The sequence below is a fragment of the Taudactylus pleione genome, unplaced genomic scaffold, assembly GCF_031769625.1.
Source record: "Taudactylus pleione unplaced genomic scaffold, aTauple2 ptg000093l, whole genome shotgun sequence".
Classification (NCBI taxonomy): domain Eukaryota; kingdom Metazoa; phylum Chordata; class Amphibia; order Anura; family Myobatrachidae; genus Taudactylus; species Taudactylus pleione.
In genome coordinates this window covers 25,762,435-25,781,194 of record NW_028284495.1, presented here as the reverse complement: position 1 = coordinate 25,781,194, position 18,760 = coordinate 25,762,435, and the positions used below count along the sequence as shown (strand labels likewise).

Here is an 18,760-nt window from a genome sequence, read left to right as displayed (position 1 = left end):
ACTGATGATCAGCAATTTGCTCCTAAATGCCAGAAAACAGGCGAAAATGGCAGTTCAGACAAGTTTGAACAAATTGTTTAGATCAAACATTGAACAAACAGTTTTTGTCCATTTTCTGGCATTTGGGAGCAAATTGCTGATTGTCATTTGCTTTCATACCTTACTAGATTTTAATTCCAACCAATCAACTAGTTGGCTGGTTGGACAGATAATCTTTAGATGTGTGGCCAGCTAAAGTGTGCAAACCATATCCTCTTTTGTGGAGGCCCAGTTTACATTAAGGATCCTCCCTGTATTTGAGCGATTTCAAGAGGAGGGGCCCCACCAGTCAGGTGATTTCAGTCTGTAAATTGTATATAGTGAGTGGTGTTGTAACAGGCGCCAAGCACCTTCCCAGGCAGCAGACAACTATACGTGATGAGTACCACCCTTCAGTACTAAGTGTACACGAATAATAACAAGGTACGTATAGTTAAGTGCGCACAGTGCTCCCAAATCAAATTAGGAATAGTAATCACAAGTCGGGGAAGTATTGTGATTACTATTCCTAAGGCGATTTCAGTCTGACTATTAGTATCTGATTAATCCCAATTAGGTGAATAGGTTGGGAAATTGATATAAAATTCTACAAAGTGGTGTTATTGTATTAAGTTTTCATTTCTTTTTTTTGTTTTATGTTCTGATGTTCCACATAACATGTAGAGCAGCAAAAGGTGATCTCATTTTGCACGCATGAGCCAGCTGTACAGCCATGGACAAAAGTTTTGAGAATGACACAAGTATTGGTTTTCACAAAGTTTGCTGCTTCAGTGTTTTTAAACCTTTTTGTCAGATGTTACTTTGGTATACTGAAGTAAAATTACAAGCATTTCATAAGTGTCAAAGGATTTTATTGACAATTACATTAAGTTTATGCAAAGAGTCAAGATTTGCAGTGTTGACCCTTCTTTTTCAAGACCTCTGCAATTCACCCTGGCATGCTGTCAATCATTCTAGGCCACATACTGACCGATGGCCACCCATTCTTGCCTAATCCTTGGAGTTTGTCAGAATTTGTGGGTTTTTGTTTGTCCACCCTCCTCTTGAGGATTGACCACAAGTTCTCAATGAGATTAAGGTTTGGTTAGTTTCCTGGCCATGGACTCAAAATTTCGATGTTTTGTTCCCCAAGCCACTTAGTTATCACTTTTGCCTTATGGTAAAGTGCTCCATCATGCTGGAAAAGGCATTGTTCGTCACCAAACTGTTCGTGGATGGTTGGGAGAATTTGCTCTTGGAGGATGTTTTGGTACCATTCATTATTCGTGGCTGTGTTCTTAGGCAAAATTGTGAGTGATCCCATTACCTTGGCTGAGAAGCAACCCCACACATGAATGGTCTCAGGATGCTTTACTGTTGGCATGACACAGAGTGTGGCCTGGTGTCAAGAAGGGCAGCAAAGAAGCCACTTCTCTCCAGGAAAAACATAAGGGGCAGACTGATATTCTGCAAAAGGTCCAGGGATTGGACTGCTGAGGACTGGGCTCAAGTTATTTTCTCTGATGAATCCCCTTTCAGTTTGTTTGGGGCATCTGGAAAAACGCTTGTCCGGAGAAGGAAAGGTGAGCTCTACCATCAGCCCTGTGTCATGCCAACAGTAAAGCATCCTGAGACCATTCATGTGTGGGGTTGCTTCTCAGCCAAGGGAGTGGGCTCACTCACAATTTTGCCTACGAACATAGCCATGAATAAAGAATGGTACCAAAACATCCCCCAAGAGCAACTTCTCACAACCATCCAAGGACACAGTTTGGTGACGAACAATGCCTTTTCTAGCATGATGGAGCACTTTACCATAAGGCAAAAGTGATAACTAAGTGGCTCGGGGAACAAAACATCGGAATATTGAGTCCATGGCCAGGAAACTCCCCAGACCTTAATCCCATTGAGAACTTGTGGTCAATCCTCAAGAGGTGGGTGGACAAACAAAAACCCACAAATTCTGACAAACTCCAAGCATTGATTAGGCAAAAATGGGCGGCCATCAGTCAGTATGTGGCCCAGAAATTGATTGACAGCCTGCCAGGGCGAATTATTATTATCATAATTTATTTATATGGCACCACAAGTGTTCCGCAGCGCCTTGCAAAGTACATAAACAAATAAGTAACCAACCAGTGACTTACAATACAAAGCAGGACATGGACATGTATAATAAACATTGCTATAATAGCGACCTTTACGCCCACATAAGCAGCCGAGTGTTGCCCTAGTGGGGAGTAAGGGATAAATTAAATTACAGTAGGGAGAAGCACAAGAGGGTAGAGGGCCCTGCTCGAAAGAGCTTAGATTCTTTAAGGGAGAGGCAGACAAACAGGAGTGGCAAAGATGGGGTAGGTGGGGAGGAAGAAAGATGTAGCAGCAAGTTAGGATGAGAGCTGGAAGGCTTTAATGGGTCTTAAGAGCTCGTTTGAGAGATTCTAGAGAGGTGCAGAGTCTGATGGGGAGAGGGAGGGAGTTGCAAAGGTGGGGAGCAGCGCGGGGAAAATCTTGGAGGCGGGAGTGGTCTTGAAAAAGAAGGGTCAACACTGCAATTATTGACACTGAATATACTTAGTGTAATTCATAAAAGCCTTTGACACTTCTGAAATGCTTGTAAATGTACTTCAGTATACCATGGTAACATCTGACAAAAAGGTTTAAAAACACTGAAGCAGCAAACTTTGTGAAAACCAATACTTGTCATTCTCAAAACCTTTGGCAATGGCTGTAGACTTTCTAAGTGAAGTGTGTTTATGGTAGGAGCCTGGTTAGGAGGAAATGTAACCATTACATGCTGCTGCATATTCCTGGGTGCACATGATTACTTACAGCAAAGCCTTAAACAAACACGTTTTATTCATCATTTGAAAGCTGTATATTTTTTATAAAAGAAAAAAAATCCATTTGATTTGAAAAGTACTTAATCAAGACCATTTTTATTTATTGAACAGGATTGATAAAGGCAAAAAGCTACGTAACTCCAGAGCCAGTTATCTAAAATCAGTATTTAGTATCTCATAAATTTTATGTTTCTTTTACTTTGTCTCAATACGGGGCAACTGTTGTCTATAGTAGGGCAAAGAGAAAACAGCTGGGGCTAATGAATGCGGTTAGCCACTGACACTCTGCATTAAGTTTAATGACCCAAATGAATGCTGCTAAAATAATAAATGATGTCCACACAGATAAGAATGCTATACATAGTCAGGAGGAGGCTGCAAGCAAATGATGCAAACAATTGTTTTCTTGTGATAACCATGAGCCACATATTTCAGTAGATCTCGGGCTCTGTTGTTTCCCAATCTGTCCTTGTATGCTGCATTCTGTTTGGAACACAAGAGAAAACTCTCATGTGGATAAACCCCAGTTGTCTTGTGTTTTCTGCAAAGCAATTAATTAAAATAGTATCTGTTACCTTCCTGCAAAATAACAGATGTAGGTTCTATTATGACAGTTACACCAACCACACCCTCCCTTCTGCTGTGGTAAGGCTGGCGATAGCAAAGCTGGTACATTAGACTAGAATTAGGCTCACTATTTGAAGCAAGTCAATCATTAAACCGTTGAATGGCAGAGCAGAGCATATATTGGATATGAATATATATGGAACAACTTGAAACTGCAAATACAATCTTCCCTGGTCATGAGTATTTTATTATTTCTTTGATTTGTCTAGATTTCCTTGTTAAAACTTTGAATAGTTAAAATAAAAAAATCATGTTTTACACATCAAATTGTTCACATTTTTTGCTTACTGTACTATTACTGTGAACTGTATTTGAAAGTATCTGATGTGTTTTTGATTGTTTTTGTTTATTTCCTCTTTAGGTTACAGAGATCCAGGACTGGAGTGCGTCAAGCCCACACAGCGCAGCCTATGTCCTCTGGGACAATGGAGCTAAAAACCTTTACAGAGTTGGATTTGAAGGCATGGTAGGCAGTTAATAAAAAAAAATCCTAGATATCCTAGAAAAGCTTGGAGGTGGCGAGGTGAAGAGTGGTTTCTTTTTATTGCTCTTTCTGTTCATTCTTTTGTTACATTCATCTGCCAGCTTGGGTGCTTCAGTACAGTGCTTTTGTGATGCATCTGAGGCCATGATACTATACAATAGTGTGAAATCAGTGTGTTTGTGCAGTCTGACCCTTCCAGCTGTTGTAACTTTTGATTTAATTACAGCTCTCTGATTACAACTCAACATAAAAATACTTGCAGATAAAAGCATGATTCCTTTTAACCTTTTTAGACCTTAGTGTGTTTGCTCTTCATTGAAACATATTTAAGCTATTACTATGTGTTCCAGTATTATACAGTTCCTGCTTTATTTACTTGAGTACAATTGATTGTGAATATCTTGCTATTTAAATAACAGGTTTTGAAAGAGTGTAAACAGCATAAATAGTTACTTCTGTTCATGCCTTTATCATGCGTCTAAAGGTGCCCATACATCTGACCGGTATTTCCGCGATCCTGCGACGCGATCGGAAATGCCGATCTGCCGGGTGGAAACTCCGGCCGAACATCCGTCGCAGGATCGCTGAAATATTCAATGTTAAACGTCCCCGATATGACGATCACGATAATTTTTTGATCGCGATCGTCTAATCGTGAAAATCCAACATGTTGGATTTCTGCTATGCCGGGTTGCAGCATCGCGGGATCGCGGCAATCCATCGCTGATGGATGGGCCCCATAAATTCAGTGGTGTGGGATTAAAACATATCAGTCCTTTATTTTTTTTAGTTTTTTTTTTTAGCAGAATCGGTTGTTTTTTGGCTGGTGCATTTAGGAAAACTGGTGCAAAATAAATGTTGTTTGCTCTTTGCCACCAGTTAGATTGCATTTCCTAAATACACTTATAGTAATACAACCAGTCAGTTGATTATGGGCAACACCATGGGCGTAACTACCATAGGTGCAAGGAGTACAGCTTCTATGGAGCCGAGGGGGGCCCATCTTTCTTGTCAAAGTTACATGTGTTGTATACATTGCTCACCATTGGGTGGTAAATAAGGGGCCCTTACAGTAATTTACATAGTTGAGGCCCCATAGAAAAATAATTGTAACACTACAAGCTATTTGTACTTTTAAAAAGGGACAAATGTTAAATAAAATGAACGTGTAAAAAAAACCCCTACTTTAATAAGAATAATTAGAATTATAATGTTACTGAAAACAGCACAGCAGATATGGGAGCTGTGCTCAGCCTACACTGGCACCAAGAGTCAGGACACACAGCTTGTGGAACACTGAAGCCACATTGCCAGCAGTGACAGCTGGGAGTGGTAAGGCAAGTGCCGAAATATGCAACCAGTGACTAATGGAGCCGTGCAATGCAGATCACAGCCGAGGTCGGCATACACTGTTCTCCGCTGCAAGCACCCAATGATGGTTACTGATGGAGTCCAGCGGCCAGGGGTATAGTCAAGGGTAATAAAGGAGAAAGGGCTGGAGCATGGAGCCCACAGGTCCCGCAGGTGAGAAGCCCTCTGACACTGTGCTAGTGGGTTCAAGCAGAGTGTGATAAGTGGTGTGAGGTGATTAACTATTGAGCTGACAGTTGCCCGGTTTGTAGGAAGACTGGAGGATAGAAGAGTTCATGGTTCACAGTAAAGCAGTCTCCAGCGCCCCCATGGGTCAGATAAGCGTAAGGAGACATCAGGGCATAGTCATACAGGGGATATCAGGAAGTCAGGCTGCAGCCACCCGCACTAGGGGATTTGTCAGTAGCGGGGAAGGGGAGGGGGAGATGTATCATTTACAGAACCAAGTGTAGATCAAGCGAGCCCAGGATGAAAATTTCCTTTGGCACCCTCCTCCCATACAAAAAATTTACATCTCCATTTAGGCACAATGATATATAGTGCAAGGCATAATGGATGTTTGATTTTTATTTTTTTTTAACCCAGATTGTGTACTTTTTCCTGCATTTTGTGTCTTGATTCAATAATAATGTAGTAAGTACTTGGAATTAGTATTTTTACTGATCAATGCAGTGGCCATCCTAATGAGTAGAGGAGGCAGAGAGAGGAGGTTAAAGAGAGTAGTTTGGAGTTATGAGGAGATTGTGGACTGTCAATAGTGATATTGAAATCCCCCATGATGATGGTGGAGATGTCAGAGGATAGGAAGCGAGGGAGCAAGGCAGAAAAATGTTCCAGAAATTGTTAGGGGGGCCCAGGTGGGCGATAGTTGCAATGCGCAGAGAGAAAGGGATGAAAGTCCTGATAGAATGTACTTGAAATTATGTAAATGTGAGTGTTGGTCAAAGGTCAGGAGGGTGTGAAAGAGAGAATGTGTGGACTGTGAGAGGGGATGTAATTAGATATGGAAGCTATGAAGGTTATGTGGGCGGTTCTGGAATCTGATAAGCTTGTCTGAAGAGGTGAATTTTCAGGGAACGCTTGAAGGTTTGGAAACATGAGTAAAGTCTTATTGTGCGTGGGAGGGCATTCCACAGAAAAAGTCATATAACCATGAATGGAAGCACGTAATGCGTGTGGATGAGATAAGTGAAGAGATGTATGTTGGTGTGGTTTGGTTAATAGCCTTATGTGTAAGTAAAAGTATTTTGTATTGCATACAGTAGAAAACCGGTAACCAATGGAGGGATTTACAGAGCGGAGCAGCAGATGATGAACGTTTGGCAAGGAAGATCAGCCTCACAGCTGCATTCATAATGGAATGTAGTGGTGAGAGCCTATTTTTTTGGGAAGACCAGTAAGGAGACTATTGCAATAGTCAATGCGGGAAATAATGAGTGCATGGATTAGAGTTTTTGCAGTGTCTTGTGTAAGATATGGTCGAATTTTGGGTATGTTTTTTAGATGTACAGTACCAGTCAAAAGTTTGGAGACACCACCTCTTTCAGTGGTTTTTGTTTATTTAAATTAAATAAATTAAATTTATTTAAATTATTTTCAACATAGTAGATTAATACTGAACACATCAAAACTATGAAATAACACACATGGAATTATGCTGTAAACAAAAAAGTGTTAAACAAATCAAAATATGTTTTATATTTTATTTTTCTCAAAGTTGCCCCCTTTTGCTTTGATGACAGCTTTGCACACTCTTAGCATTCTCTCAGTCAGCTTCATGAGGTAGTCTCCTGGAATGGTTTTCCAACAGTCTTGAAGGAGTTCCCAGAGGTGCTGAGCACTTGGCTGCTTTTCCTTCACTCTGTGGTCCAACTCATCCCAAACCAGCTCAATTGGATTTAGGTTGGGTGATTGTGGAGGCTAGGTCATCTGATGCAGCACTCCATCACTTTCCTTGGTCAATTAGCCCTTACATAGCCTGGAGGTGTGTTTGGGGTCATTGTCTTGTTGAAAAACAAATGATGGTCCCAGTAAGCGCATACCGGATGGGATGGCATGGCGATGCAGAATGCTGTTTTAGCCATGCTGGTTAAGCGTGCCTTGAATTTTTTATAAATCACCAGCAAAGCACCCCCACCCCATCACACCACCTCCTCCATGCTTCACCAGGGTTTGCAAAATATGCGCTATAGCACGATTTTTACGCGCTACAGCAAACTGGGGACCCATATTTAAAAACTAATTGGGTCCTGTAGGACCCGCTGGCTCTATTTGTGATCCCCCAGCCAATGGCGCGCGCGGTGGCGTCTCCCCCAGCCAATGGCCCTCGCCGCACGACTCCTGAGTCTGTATGCACTGCATCCATCGGGCAGCAGAATTTTTGGTTGGTGGCGGGACCCTCTGGCAGCCTGAGCTCCTTCAGCCAGCTGAGCTCTCTGCACGCTGGAGGCAGGAAAGGTGGACACTGCATGGGACAGGAGGAAGCTGTAACAGTGACCCGGCCGGGGGCTCCCAGCAAAAGCAAGGAGGTAAACACTACCCCATGTGCTGTCTATCTTTACTCCCTCCCTACCCTCAGTTCTTCCCCAGCTGCTATCCTAACCCTCTCCCTAATCCCAGTACTGCCCCCAGTATTGTCTGCCCCTAACACCCTCCTTGCCCCCCAGTATTGCCCTAGTTATCTACCCTTACCACTCCCTACACCCAGTATTGCTTGACCCTAACCTTTTCCTTGCCCCCAGTACTGCCCTAGCTGATAGCAACTCTTTTCCCCTATATGCCTCCCATACTGCCCCTGCTGCTATCTACACTTGCCCCCTCTCTACCCCCAGTGCTGCCCCAGCTGCTATCCTGACCCAGTTCTGCTCCTAACCCCATTCTTGCCCCCCCCAGTGCTGCCCTAGCTGCTATCTACTCTGGCCCCCTCCCAATACCCAGCACTGCCTGTCTCTAACCACCTCCTTGCCCGCAGTACTGCCCCAACTGCTATCTCCTTACCCCAAGTACTGCTTGCCGCTAACATCCACCGTATCCCCAAGTATTGCGACAGCTGCTATCTAACATTGCCTCTGACACAACCTGCCCCTAGTACCCTCCATGCCCCCATGCACTGTCGCATCAACTGTCTGCACTAACCCCTCCCTACTCCCAGCCCTGCCTGCCCTTACTCCCCTATAACAGCAGCTCTACCCCAACTTCTCCCTGCCTTTGCCCTCAGCTCTACCCCAACCCCATCTACCCCAACTGCTATATACCCCCCAGCACAGTCCCAACTGGTGCCTGCCCTCAACTCCCATAATATGTAACAGGACCCAGAAAAAGTGGTGTAGGACCCCAATTTTTTACAGTGAGGGGTCCCTGGGACCCACAATTTTTTCTGCTCACCGCGATCACTGCTTCACAGTGGGAACCACACATGCAGAAACCATCCACTCGCCACCTCTGCGTCTCACAAAGACACGGCGGTTGAAACCAAAAATCTCAAATTTGGACTCATCAGACCAAAGTACAGATTTCCACTGGTCTAATGTCCATTCCTTGTGTTTCTTGGCCCAAACAATTCTCCTCTTCTTGTTGTTCATCCTCAGTAGTGGCTTCTTTGCAGCAATATGACCATGAGGTCCTTTCCTGGGGCGACCATCCTTTCCTGGGGCGGTCCTCATGAGAGCCAGTTTCATCATAGCGTTTGATGATTTTTGCAACTGCACTTGAGGATACATTCAAAGTTCTTGAAATTTTCCGTATCGACTGACCTTCATATCTTAAAGTAATGATGGACACTCATTTCTCTTTACCGAGTTGAGTGGTTGGTGCCATAATATGTATTATAACAGTAGTCAAATAGTGGTGTCCACTGTGTACTAGCCCTACCTCTGCACAACACAACTGATAGTCTCAAACACATTAAGAAGGCAAGTAATGCCACAGATTGACTCTTGACAAGGCACACCTGTTAATTCAAATCCATTCCGGGAGACTACCTCATGAAGCTGATTGAGAGTGCCAAGAGTGTGCAAAGCGGTCATCAAAGCAAAAAGGGGCTACTTTGAGGAATCTAAAATATAAAACATATTTTGATTTGTTTAACACTTTTTTTGTTTACAACATAATTCCATGTTTTCTTTCATAGTTTTGATGTCTTCAGTATTAATCTACTATGTTGAAAATAATTTAAATAAAGAAAAACCATTGAATGAGAAGGTGTGTCCAAACTTTTGACTGGTACTGTGTGTAACATAATTTTGAGACAGATTGGATGTGGGGGAACAAAGGACAGTTCAGAGTCAAGGGTGACACCTAGGCAGCGAGCTTGTGGGGTAGGATGAACTGTCTAGTTATCAACAGTGATCGAGAGATCAGGTTGGTAACTACTATTGGCCGGTGGAAATATAATTAGTCCTGTTTTGGAAATATTAAGTTTGAGGTGGCAAGATGACATCCAAGATGAAATGGCAGAAAAACATTCAGTGATACAGACCAATACAGATGGTGAGAAATCTGGGCAGGATAGGTAGATTTGAGTATCTGTGTACAGATGGTACTGAAATCCAAAAGAGCTGATTAGTTTGCCAAGAGAGGTATAGATTGAGAAAATCAGAACACCTAAGACTGGGCCTTGCGGTACGCCAACTGATAGAGGTAGCGAAGAGGAGGCAGAAACAGAAAAACAAACAGTGAAAGCAATTAGATATGTAAGATGAGAACTAAGAAAGGGCTGTGTCCTGAAGACCTAGGGATTGTAGTGTTTGTATGAGAAAAGAGTGGTCAACAGTGTCAAAAGCAGCATATAGATCTAGAAGAATTAGAACCGAGTTAATGGCCTTTAGCCTTGGCAGTGACCAGATCATTCACTACCTTAGTCAGTGTTGTCTCTGTGGAGTGTTGGGAACGAAAGCCTGACTGAAGTGGGTCTAATAAATTGTGTGAGTTGAGAAAGTGTGTGAGGTGTGTGTAGACAAGTCTCTCAAGTAGCTTGGAGGGGCATGGGAGCTAGGAGATGGTAATTTGAGAGAGTGTTAATTAGAATTTAGTTTTTTGGGAGTAATCACTGCGTGCTTGAACAATGATGGAAAGATACCAGTAGAGAGAGAGATTACAGATTTTAGTTAAGGTCAGGATGAGCACAGGGAACAGAGCTTTACTGATTTGTGAGGGTATAGGATCAAGAGGAGAGGTAGAGTAGGAGGATAAGAGTTTAGATACTTCATCTTCATTTGTGGGGTCAAATGAAGAGTGTGCAATGTGAGGAAGAGCATACCATTTAATTTCGGATCTTATCAATCTTGTTCTTGAAATAGGTAGCTAGATCTTGTGCATGGATAGTAGCAGGTGGGTTGGGTGAGGGAAGGGTAAGAAGTGATTTATATGTATTAAAGAGTCGCTTGGGGTTAGAGGCTTGTGCAGAGATGAGAGATTGGCAATATGTTTGTTTGGCAGTATCTAGAGCATTAAGGTAAAGCTGGGTACACACCTAGCAGTGATCTGCAGATGATGGTCGTTCATATACACTGAATGACAATCATTTTCCAGGCAGCCGCCGCTGCATGTATACGGGTGATCGGCCCTACACTACTGACCCCTGTATACACTACACTATTGACCCCTCTATACCCTACACCACAGGTTCTCAAACTCTGTCCTCAGGACCCCAAACAGTGCATGTTTTCCATGTCTCAACACTGAATCAAGTGAAATAATTAGCTCCACCTGTGGACCTTTTAAAATGTGTCATTGAGTAATGATTACACATGTGCACCTGCTGGGTGACCTGCAAAACGTGAACTGTGTGGGGGTCCTGAGGACCGAGTTTGAGAACCACTGCCCTACACTATTGACCCCTCTATACCCTACACTATTGACCCCTCTCTACCCTACACTATGGACCCCTCTATACCCTACACTATGGACCCCTCTATACCCTACACTATGGACCCCTCTATACCCTACACTATGGACCCCTCTATACCCTACACTATGGACCCCTCTATACCCTACACTATTGACCCCTCTATACCCTACACTATTGACCCCTCTATACCCTACACTATTGACCCCTCTATACCCTACACTATTGACCCCTCTATACCCTACACTGGTGACCCCTCTATACCCTACACTGGTGACCCCTCTATACCCTACACTGGTGACCCCTCTATACCCTACACTGGTGACCCCTCTATACCCTGCACTGGTGACCCCTCTATACCCTGCACTATTGACCCCTCTATACCCTGCACTGGTGACCCCTCTATACCCTGCACTGTTGACCCCTCTATACCCCGCACTGTTGACCCCTCTATACCCCACACTGTTGACCCCTCTATACCCCACACTGTTGACCCCTCTATTCCCCACACCGTTGACCCCTCTATTCCCCACACTGTTGACCCCTCTATTCCCCACACTGTTGACCCCTCTATTCCCCACACTGTTGACCCCTCTATTCCCCACACTGTTGACCCCTCTATTCCCCACACTGTTGACCCCTCTATTCCCCACAACGCTGACCCCTCTATTCCCCACAACGCTGACCCCTCTATTCCCCACAACGCTGACCCCTCTATAGCCTACGCCACATCGCTGACCCCTCTATAGCCTACGCCACATCGCTGACCCCTCTATAGCCTACGCCACATCGCTGACCCCTCTATAGCCTACGCCACATCGCTGACCCCTCTATAGCCTACGCCACATCGCTGACCCCTCTATAGCCTACGCCACATCGCTGACCCCTCTATAGCCTACGCCACATCGCTGACCCCTCTATAGCCTACGCCACATCGCTGACCCCTCTATAGCCTACGCCACATCGCTGACCCCTCTATAGCCTACGCCACATCGCTGACCCCTCTATAGCCTACGCCACATCGCTGACCCCTCTATAGCCTACGCCACATCGCTGACCCCTCTATACCCTACGCCACATCGCTGACCCCTCTATACCCTACGCCACATCGCTGACCCCTCTATACCCTACGCCACATCGCTGACCCCTCTATACCCTACGCCACATCGCTGACCCCTCTATACCCTACCTAATTAGAGATGTGCTGGTCTGGATTTCTGAAATCCCAACACACCCAAATGTAGTGGTTCCAAGTAGAACTGGGCCACAGTTCGGATTCACTTTTGGCTTATGTAAGCAGCAGCAGAGCACACGGAGCAGGAAGCCAGTAATGTGGTTATTAGGTGATAGGTGTTAGTATTGCTCACAATTAAGCGAATTAGTATATGTGGAGAGTGATAGTGTGTTACCAAAAATAGATAATAGGTTAAATTTAGTAAATGCTGAAACACCGATGTGAATGAAATACTAAGACGTATAAATGGAGGAAACTGTATGTGGTTGGATAACCAAACTTTATTGGAGTCACAGTGCTATAGTAAAGTCAGGTGTAGTCCTATAGGAAGCACCCTTTCTGTGTTTAAACGTGTAAAGGTGCATATCCACTTGCCGATTTAAAGTGAGCGATTTTAACGATTACGACATTTTAAACGTTCAATCATATATTAATCATTCAGTAATCTTGCAGTTTAATGTCGAAAACGACCAGCAATGTGCGCTCCCGCTGGTCGTTTTCGACATCATTCATCGCCTGAACATGCAGGTCAATCTGCCGATAACGACAGATTGTGCATGTTCGGGGATGAGGAAGGGTGCATATTATAATGTTGTAATCGTACTGTCGTTCCTCTATCGGCAAGTGGATACGCACTTTAAGACTATTATACCTACCACTTGTTTAATGTCCAGATTGATGAGCCATCTAGGAATGTTTGGGTGACTTCCTTCAGGGAAAACAAAAGAAAGAGGTAGGGAGCGCACACAAGTTTTGAATAACTTTTCTCAATAGTCATGTCTCCACTAATATGAGGAAACAATTCAATCAAGCCAATGGTAATTGTATAAACATTGTTTAATTATAAATGCATAAAATAATTATGGGATAAAATCATAATTCCCTAATATCATAAAATCGGTCACACATATAAGCTTATATGAAAAAGAGGGGGGGTGACGATGTAAAAAAATTATATATAAAATTGAAAAAGTAAAAAAAAATGGATATTAATAAACAGTTGAATGTCTCAATGGAGTAATTCGGAAACAAAAGTAAAAAGAGTCTTATTTGGCATAGCACAAATTAGCTATATACCCTTTGTTGAAAATCCAACGTATTGTGTCCAATAAAACTTTTATAACTAACATATAGTTAGTAATTGTGCTAAGAGCACCAATATGTAATTTTCTCTCCTCTTCAATCGGAATAGCCTGCTCCAGGGGTTTGCAACCATCCAGTGTTGGTCTTTAATTTAATTTATTTATTTCGGAAGCAGGTATATAATGTATTTTTAGACTGCTGCAGCAACCAAAAATGGACTTTAGTATGTTTGGAACCTGCGGCCGTGTCTGCTCCTTAGCATGCCGTCTCCCCGTTTAACATACCTGCATAGTCCACACATGTGACGGGGACTGGCGAGGATATTTTCAGAAGTAATCGGCGGCCGCCTCGATCTGTGTCCAGTAGGTAAGTTTCTCAACAGTGAATGGGTATGCTTCGCAGCATATTTGGGGCAGCTTGTACTGAGCGGTATAGTAATTGCCGGCAACCGGGCTAATTTTCTCCACTCTGCTGCCGTAATAATGACCGTGATCCAGGGGAATAAAACAAGCAGCTCCTCAGCGGCTGACGCGTTTCTCGACCTCACTAGCTGGTCGTTTCTTCAGAGGAAAATGGCATGAGTCTTTAGGGAACACCCTTAAAATGTATAGCAATCTGAGAAAGCTATACTTGCTAAAGATGCTTAAACCAGTCCAGTGGTGGGTGCCGGGCTGCCTAAATCTGTAGTGTTGTGCCTCCAGCTGGTGGCGGTGTTGAGGGAGGACCAGAGCCCAGGACGGACCAGCAGAGGAGAGGCAGCAGCAAATGTTGCACATACCAGGAGGGGTAGAGCTGCAGCATGGACTAACAGTGGAGAGGCAGCAGCAGATGTTGCACATACCAGGAGCGGCAGAGCCCAGGACAAGCCAGTAGAGGGTCGGCAGCAGCAGATGCTGCATATACCAGGAGGAGGTTGAGCCACAGGATGGATAAGCAGCGGATAGGTAGCAGCAGCACATACCAGGAGTGGAGTCAGGGCAATGATACTGAGGGGTAGGGCTGACTGCTGCTGCGCCCTTCCACGCTACAACGCTCCGGCCTCCCCTGATCATTTACTAATTATTTCCTTCAGCTTTTGCTGCTCTGATGTCATCCATCCGTGTCTTTAGCGCAGCAATCTCATGGTGTATCCCCTCTATTTCCTGGTCTTTCTTCTTTAGCTTTGACATCAATTTGTTAAATTGCTTTTGCAGCTTGATGTGCCTTTTGTTAGCGATAGTGAGCTGGTCCTCTATAGCCTGCACCTTCTTGTTTTTCTTCGATAGCAATGCTGTCAGCCTCCTTGCCTCTGCTTTTTCCTTCTGTAGTTCTTCGCTCTACTTCATTCCTGGATTTTATTTCTGCCTCTTTCATGAGGGCGACCTGCTGGGAATGTTCTCTCCTTTCCAACTTCAGGCACAGGTCAGTGATCACCCTCTGAATGTTCTGCAAGTCTTAAAAAAGTTGAGATTATAACCAACAAGTGATGCTTATTTCTATAGAATATAGTTATTTTACCTCTGTTTTAAGCAGAGTTACCTCCATCCATTCTTTAGACGTTAATACTGCAACATTACTTGTGTACAAATAACTCCTCATATATAATGACCTGCATCTGCATGGCACTAAAGGGTGCTGTGTCAGTGCTGGGGCTCCTGGGTGAGCTGTGTCTCTCTCTGATAAAGAAAGTGCTCAGTCTCTGGAAGTGAGTACAGACAGTGTTCCAGAGCCGCCTCCATCCATTCCAGGTGCTGGGGATTGGGCACAGGGAGAGTTTGATGGATCAGTCTGCAATACAGGCACAGAGAGAAGGGGGGGGAGGGAGAGAGGACAAATCAATTATTATGGCCATACAATAAGAGCAGTGGCAGAAGTGGTGGAATATCCGGTCCACTTCCACCTCTGTATATCTATACCCTCACACTGACAATGTCACTGCACTACCCTTGGGTCAGGTGTGTTCTGAAGGATCCCTCGCCGATAGTGGCCACTAGCTCATGTGCAGCTGATAGGACTGCATCCTATTAATCTAATTGTAAATAACATTATTGATCTAATTGTAAATAACATTATTGCTGAGGCATACAATTCCTAGAGGTCTATTCATCAAACTTACTCTGTCCTTAAACATACAGAAATGGCTGTGTCTCCTGCCTTGTGATCAACAGCGTTGCAGTAGTTTTTTTTATAGGGGGCTATATAACAAGCTCTGAGAATCTTAGCTTGCTTGTGTTAGCCCATTGTTGTTGTCCCCCCTTTGCATTACTGGGAATATTGTTAAATAGGCCTATTCGGGATACATTTTAAAGGCTGTCTATACTGTGTACAGGTGATGGGCTCATTATCAGTATCACTGGCCTGATGTTCATCCTGATCCCGCTTCTCAGTGAGCTGATCCAGCTTTGCTGTCTCCTCTTTTATTACCCGATCCTTTTCCTCAGCAGCATTTTCCAGGACTACGTTTTTCATTGTCACACTAAGAGATAATATGCAGGAGCGTTCGTGTTTTCCAGATCAGAGAGTCACATAGGGCCTTATTCAGAGATGGACGCTGCTGCATCCGCTGGTCAGGACTGTGATAATATACAAATGCTGGTATCAGCCTTCCCCTGGTGTAGAAGCCTGCGTCTGACTGTGCAAGGACTGAAACACCCACTTGCAGCTTTTTTTGCACGCTGTAATTCTTTAGAAGCCACCATCGCTGCTTGCACCAGCCCTATTGCTTGTGTCATTTCTCTGACTATAGCCTCTATGCAGGGGCGTTTTAACAAAGGAGGGGGTCCTTGTGCAGCCTCCATGTGGCTCCCCTCCTCTCAGGCAGTGCAGTATACTCCTCCATTGTGCCAGTCTGCTGCACATGCGCAGGTGTCCATGAACATGGCAGCTGCGCTATTTTCCCTGAAACTTCTCTACTCATGCATAAATCTCTGGGGTAATCCCTGCCGCACCTTTTTCCTGGTAATTTCTGTCTTCAGTGCCGGCTGACGTGGGACTCCGGATAGGTAAGTATATTTATATTGGTGTGCGGTGTGCACCACACCACCCTGCACCAATTATAGATATGCCAATGCCTCTGTGCATATGGAAATGCAGCCGCTTTTACAGACACGCCGAGACACTCCCATAACACGCCCATGAGACAGACTTTTTGAAGTTCACTTCCAGCTACCTCCCAGTAGCACAGGAACCCCCATCACTTTGCCACCCCATTTCTGATACCGTCTGTCTCGTTGGCAGCAGCACCTTTGTGCATGCTCTCTGTGTAACGCATGCACTGTAGGGCTAGTCAGAATTTTTTGCACATGCGCAGTTGCAAATAATCACTGCACAACGTGGACATAAGCCTTAAGTTACCCTCGGAATCAAGCCCATAGGGTGCAAAATTACATTTGGTGGGGAAAATTGAAAGTGTTTACATAGTTACATGTAGACATAGGACTTCCTGCCGCAGTCTGTACATTGTTACATGGTTACACCTAGACAAATTACTACCAGAGTGTAGACAAAGGACTTCCTGCCGCAGTCTGTACATTGTTATAGTTACACCTAGACAAATTACTGCCAGAGTATAGACATTGTTACATAGTTACACGTAGACAAAGGACTTCCTTTTGCAGTCTATACATTGTTACATAGTTACACCTAGACAAATTACTACCCTAGTATATACATTGTTACACATAGACAAAGGACTTCCTGCCGCAGTCTGTACATTGTTACATGACGGAACATGAATACCCTTTGAGTTGGTCACTTAGGATGGAAATGATACTATATAGCAGCTCAGCCTGTTTGCTCTGCTGTAGCCAGAGCTAGGCCAGTTGTGTCTGCAGCTCGTCATTGTCAGTCTGCAAGAAAAGAGAGATGGAAATTCTCAGTATTAACTTCCCAATGGCCCCTAATCTCCAACATAAGTCTATACCCATCCAGCCTTATGGAAGTGTCACACTTGTAGGCTTGAAACATGAAACACTTACTGAAGTGACCCAAGATAATGATGTTCCCTCATCTAATGAGTAAATCCATCACCGGAGTAAAACAGAGGCAGTAAAAACTCAGTGAGAGCCCCAATCAAGGCAAATTGAAGTTAATTTACACATATAAATGAATAATACAGACCTATTTTTGTTCTAACATTTTAGGGCAGGGGTAGGCAATGTGCTGCACTCCAGGTGCAATGGAATTATACATCCCAGCATGCTCTGCTACAGTTTTGCTGTTAGGGCATGCTAAAACTGGCAAGGCATGCTGGGATGTGTAGTTCCATAGCAGCTGTGTCACAGAAGTCCTATACTGTAATACCCAGCAGAGAATATATTGTATACTGGAAGTATGTTACACTGCTCGATCACTAGTAAACTGTGGCAAGGCATGCTGGGATGTGTAGTTCCATAGCAGCTGTGTCATAGAAGTGCTATAATGTAATACTCAGCAGGAGAATATATTATATACTGGAAGTAAGTTACACTGCTTGCACACTAGTAGCATCAGATTCCTTGATCATGCATCTTGGATGTCTCTTATCACAGGCTAGTGGTTTGTTTCATTAGTAATAAATGGGAGTTAGGAGAAAAATAAGTGGGTACTGCTGAGCTGTTACAGTGAGGGCCTATTCATCGCTTAATTTATTCAAAGCAGGTAAAAATTTAAATTTTGACATACTTTTGTATAAATTCAGTGTCAGGGCCATTCAAGTGCCGAAAAAGCATTTTTGTTTTGATTGGAACTTGATGATGTTACTATATGCCAGGGGTCTTCAACCTTTTAAGACCGTGTGGACCACACAAAAAAATTAAACGAAGCCCTAGGGCCACTAAGTTCTACTGCAGTATTTAGAATCTGCCCCCTCCTCACAAAATTATGCCCCATAACTGCCCCTTCCTACAATGTTAATTAGGTCCCAGAACGGTCCACCTCATCCCACAATTATAATTCTGCCCCATAAGTGTCCCTCCTCCTCCATTAATTGTCAGATAGTTGCCTCCATCCTCAAACCATTATGTCCCAGAACTGCCACCATCTGCAGTGCCCTCAGTAGTAGTCCCCCCTATGCAGTGCCCCCAGTAGTCCCCCCATATGCAGTGCCCCCAGTAGTAGTCCCCCCCCCCCCCTATGTGGTGCACGCAGTAGTAGTTCCACCTATGCAGTGGTCCCCCCCCCCTATGCAGTGCCCCTAGTAGTAGTCACCCCCTCTATGCAGTGCCACCCCCTCCCTATGCAGTGCTAGTGCCCCTTACATATATAGGACAAGGACACACACAACCCGCCGCCATCCG

General features: G+C 44.1%; 1 protein-coding gene across 1 annotated transcript in view; it reads left to right on the top strand.

Annotated features, from left to right (window-relative positions):
• MIB1 (MIB E3 ubiquitin protein ligase 1) overlaps positions 1–18,760 on the top strand; it is a 130,206-nt gene that overhangs the window by 30,653 nt on the left and 80,793 nt on the right. Inside the window, exon 4 of the mRNA XM_088469617.1 lies at positions 3,850–3,954. Within this exon, the coding sequence (XP_088325743.1) occupies positions 3,850–3,954 (105 nt within the window). The remainder of the gene's footprint in view (positions 1–3,849; positions 3,955–18,760) is intronic.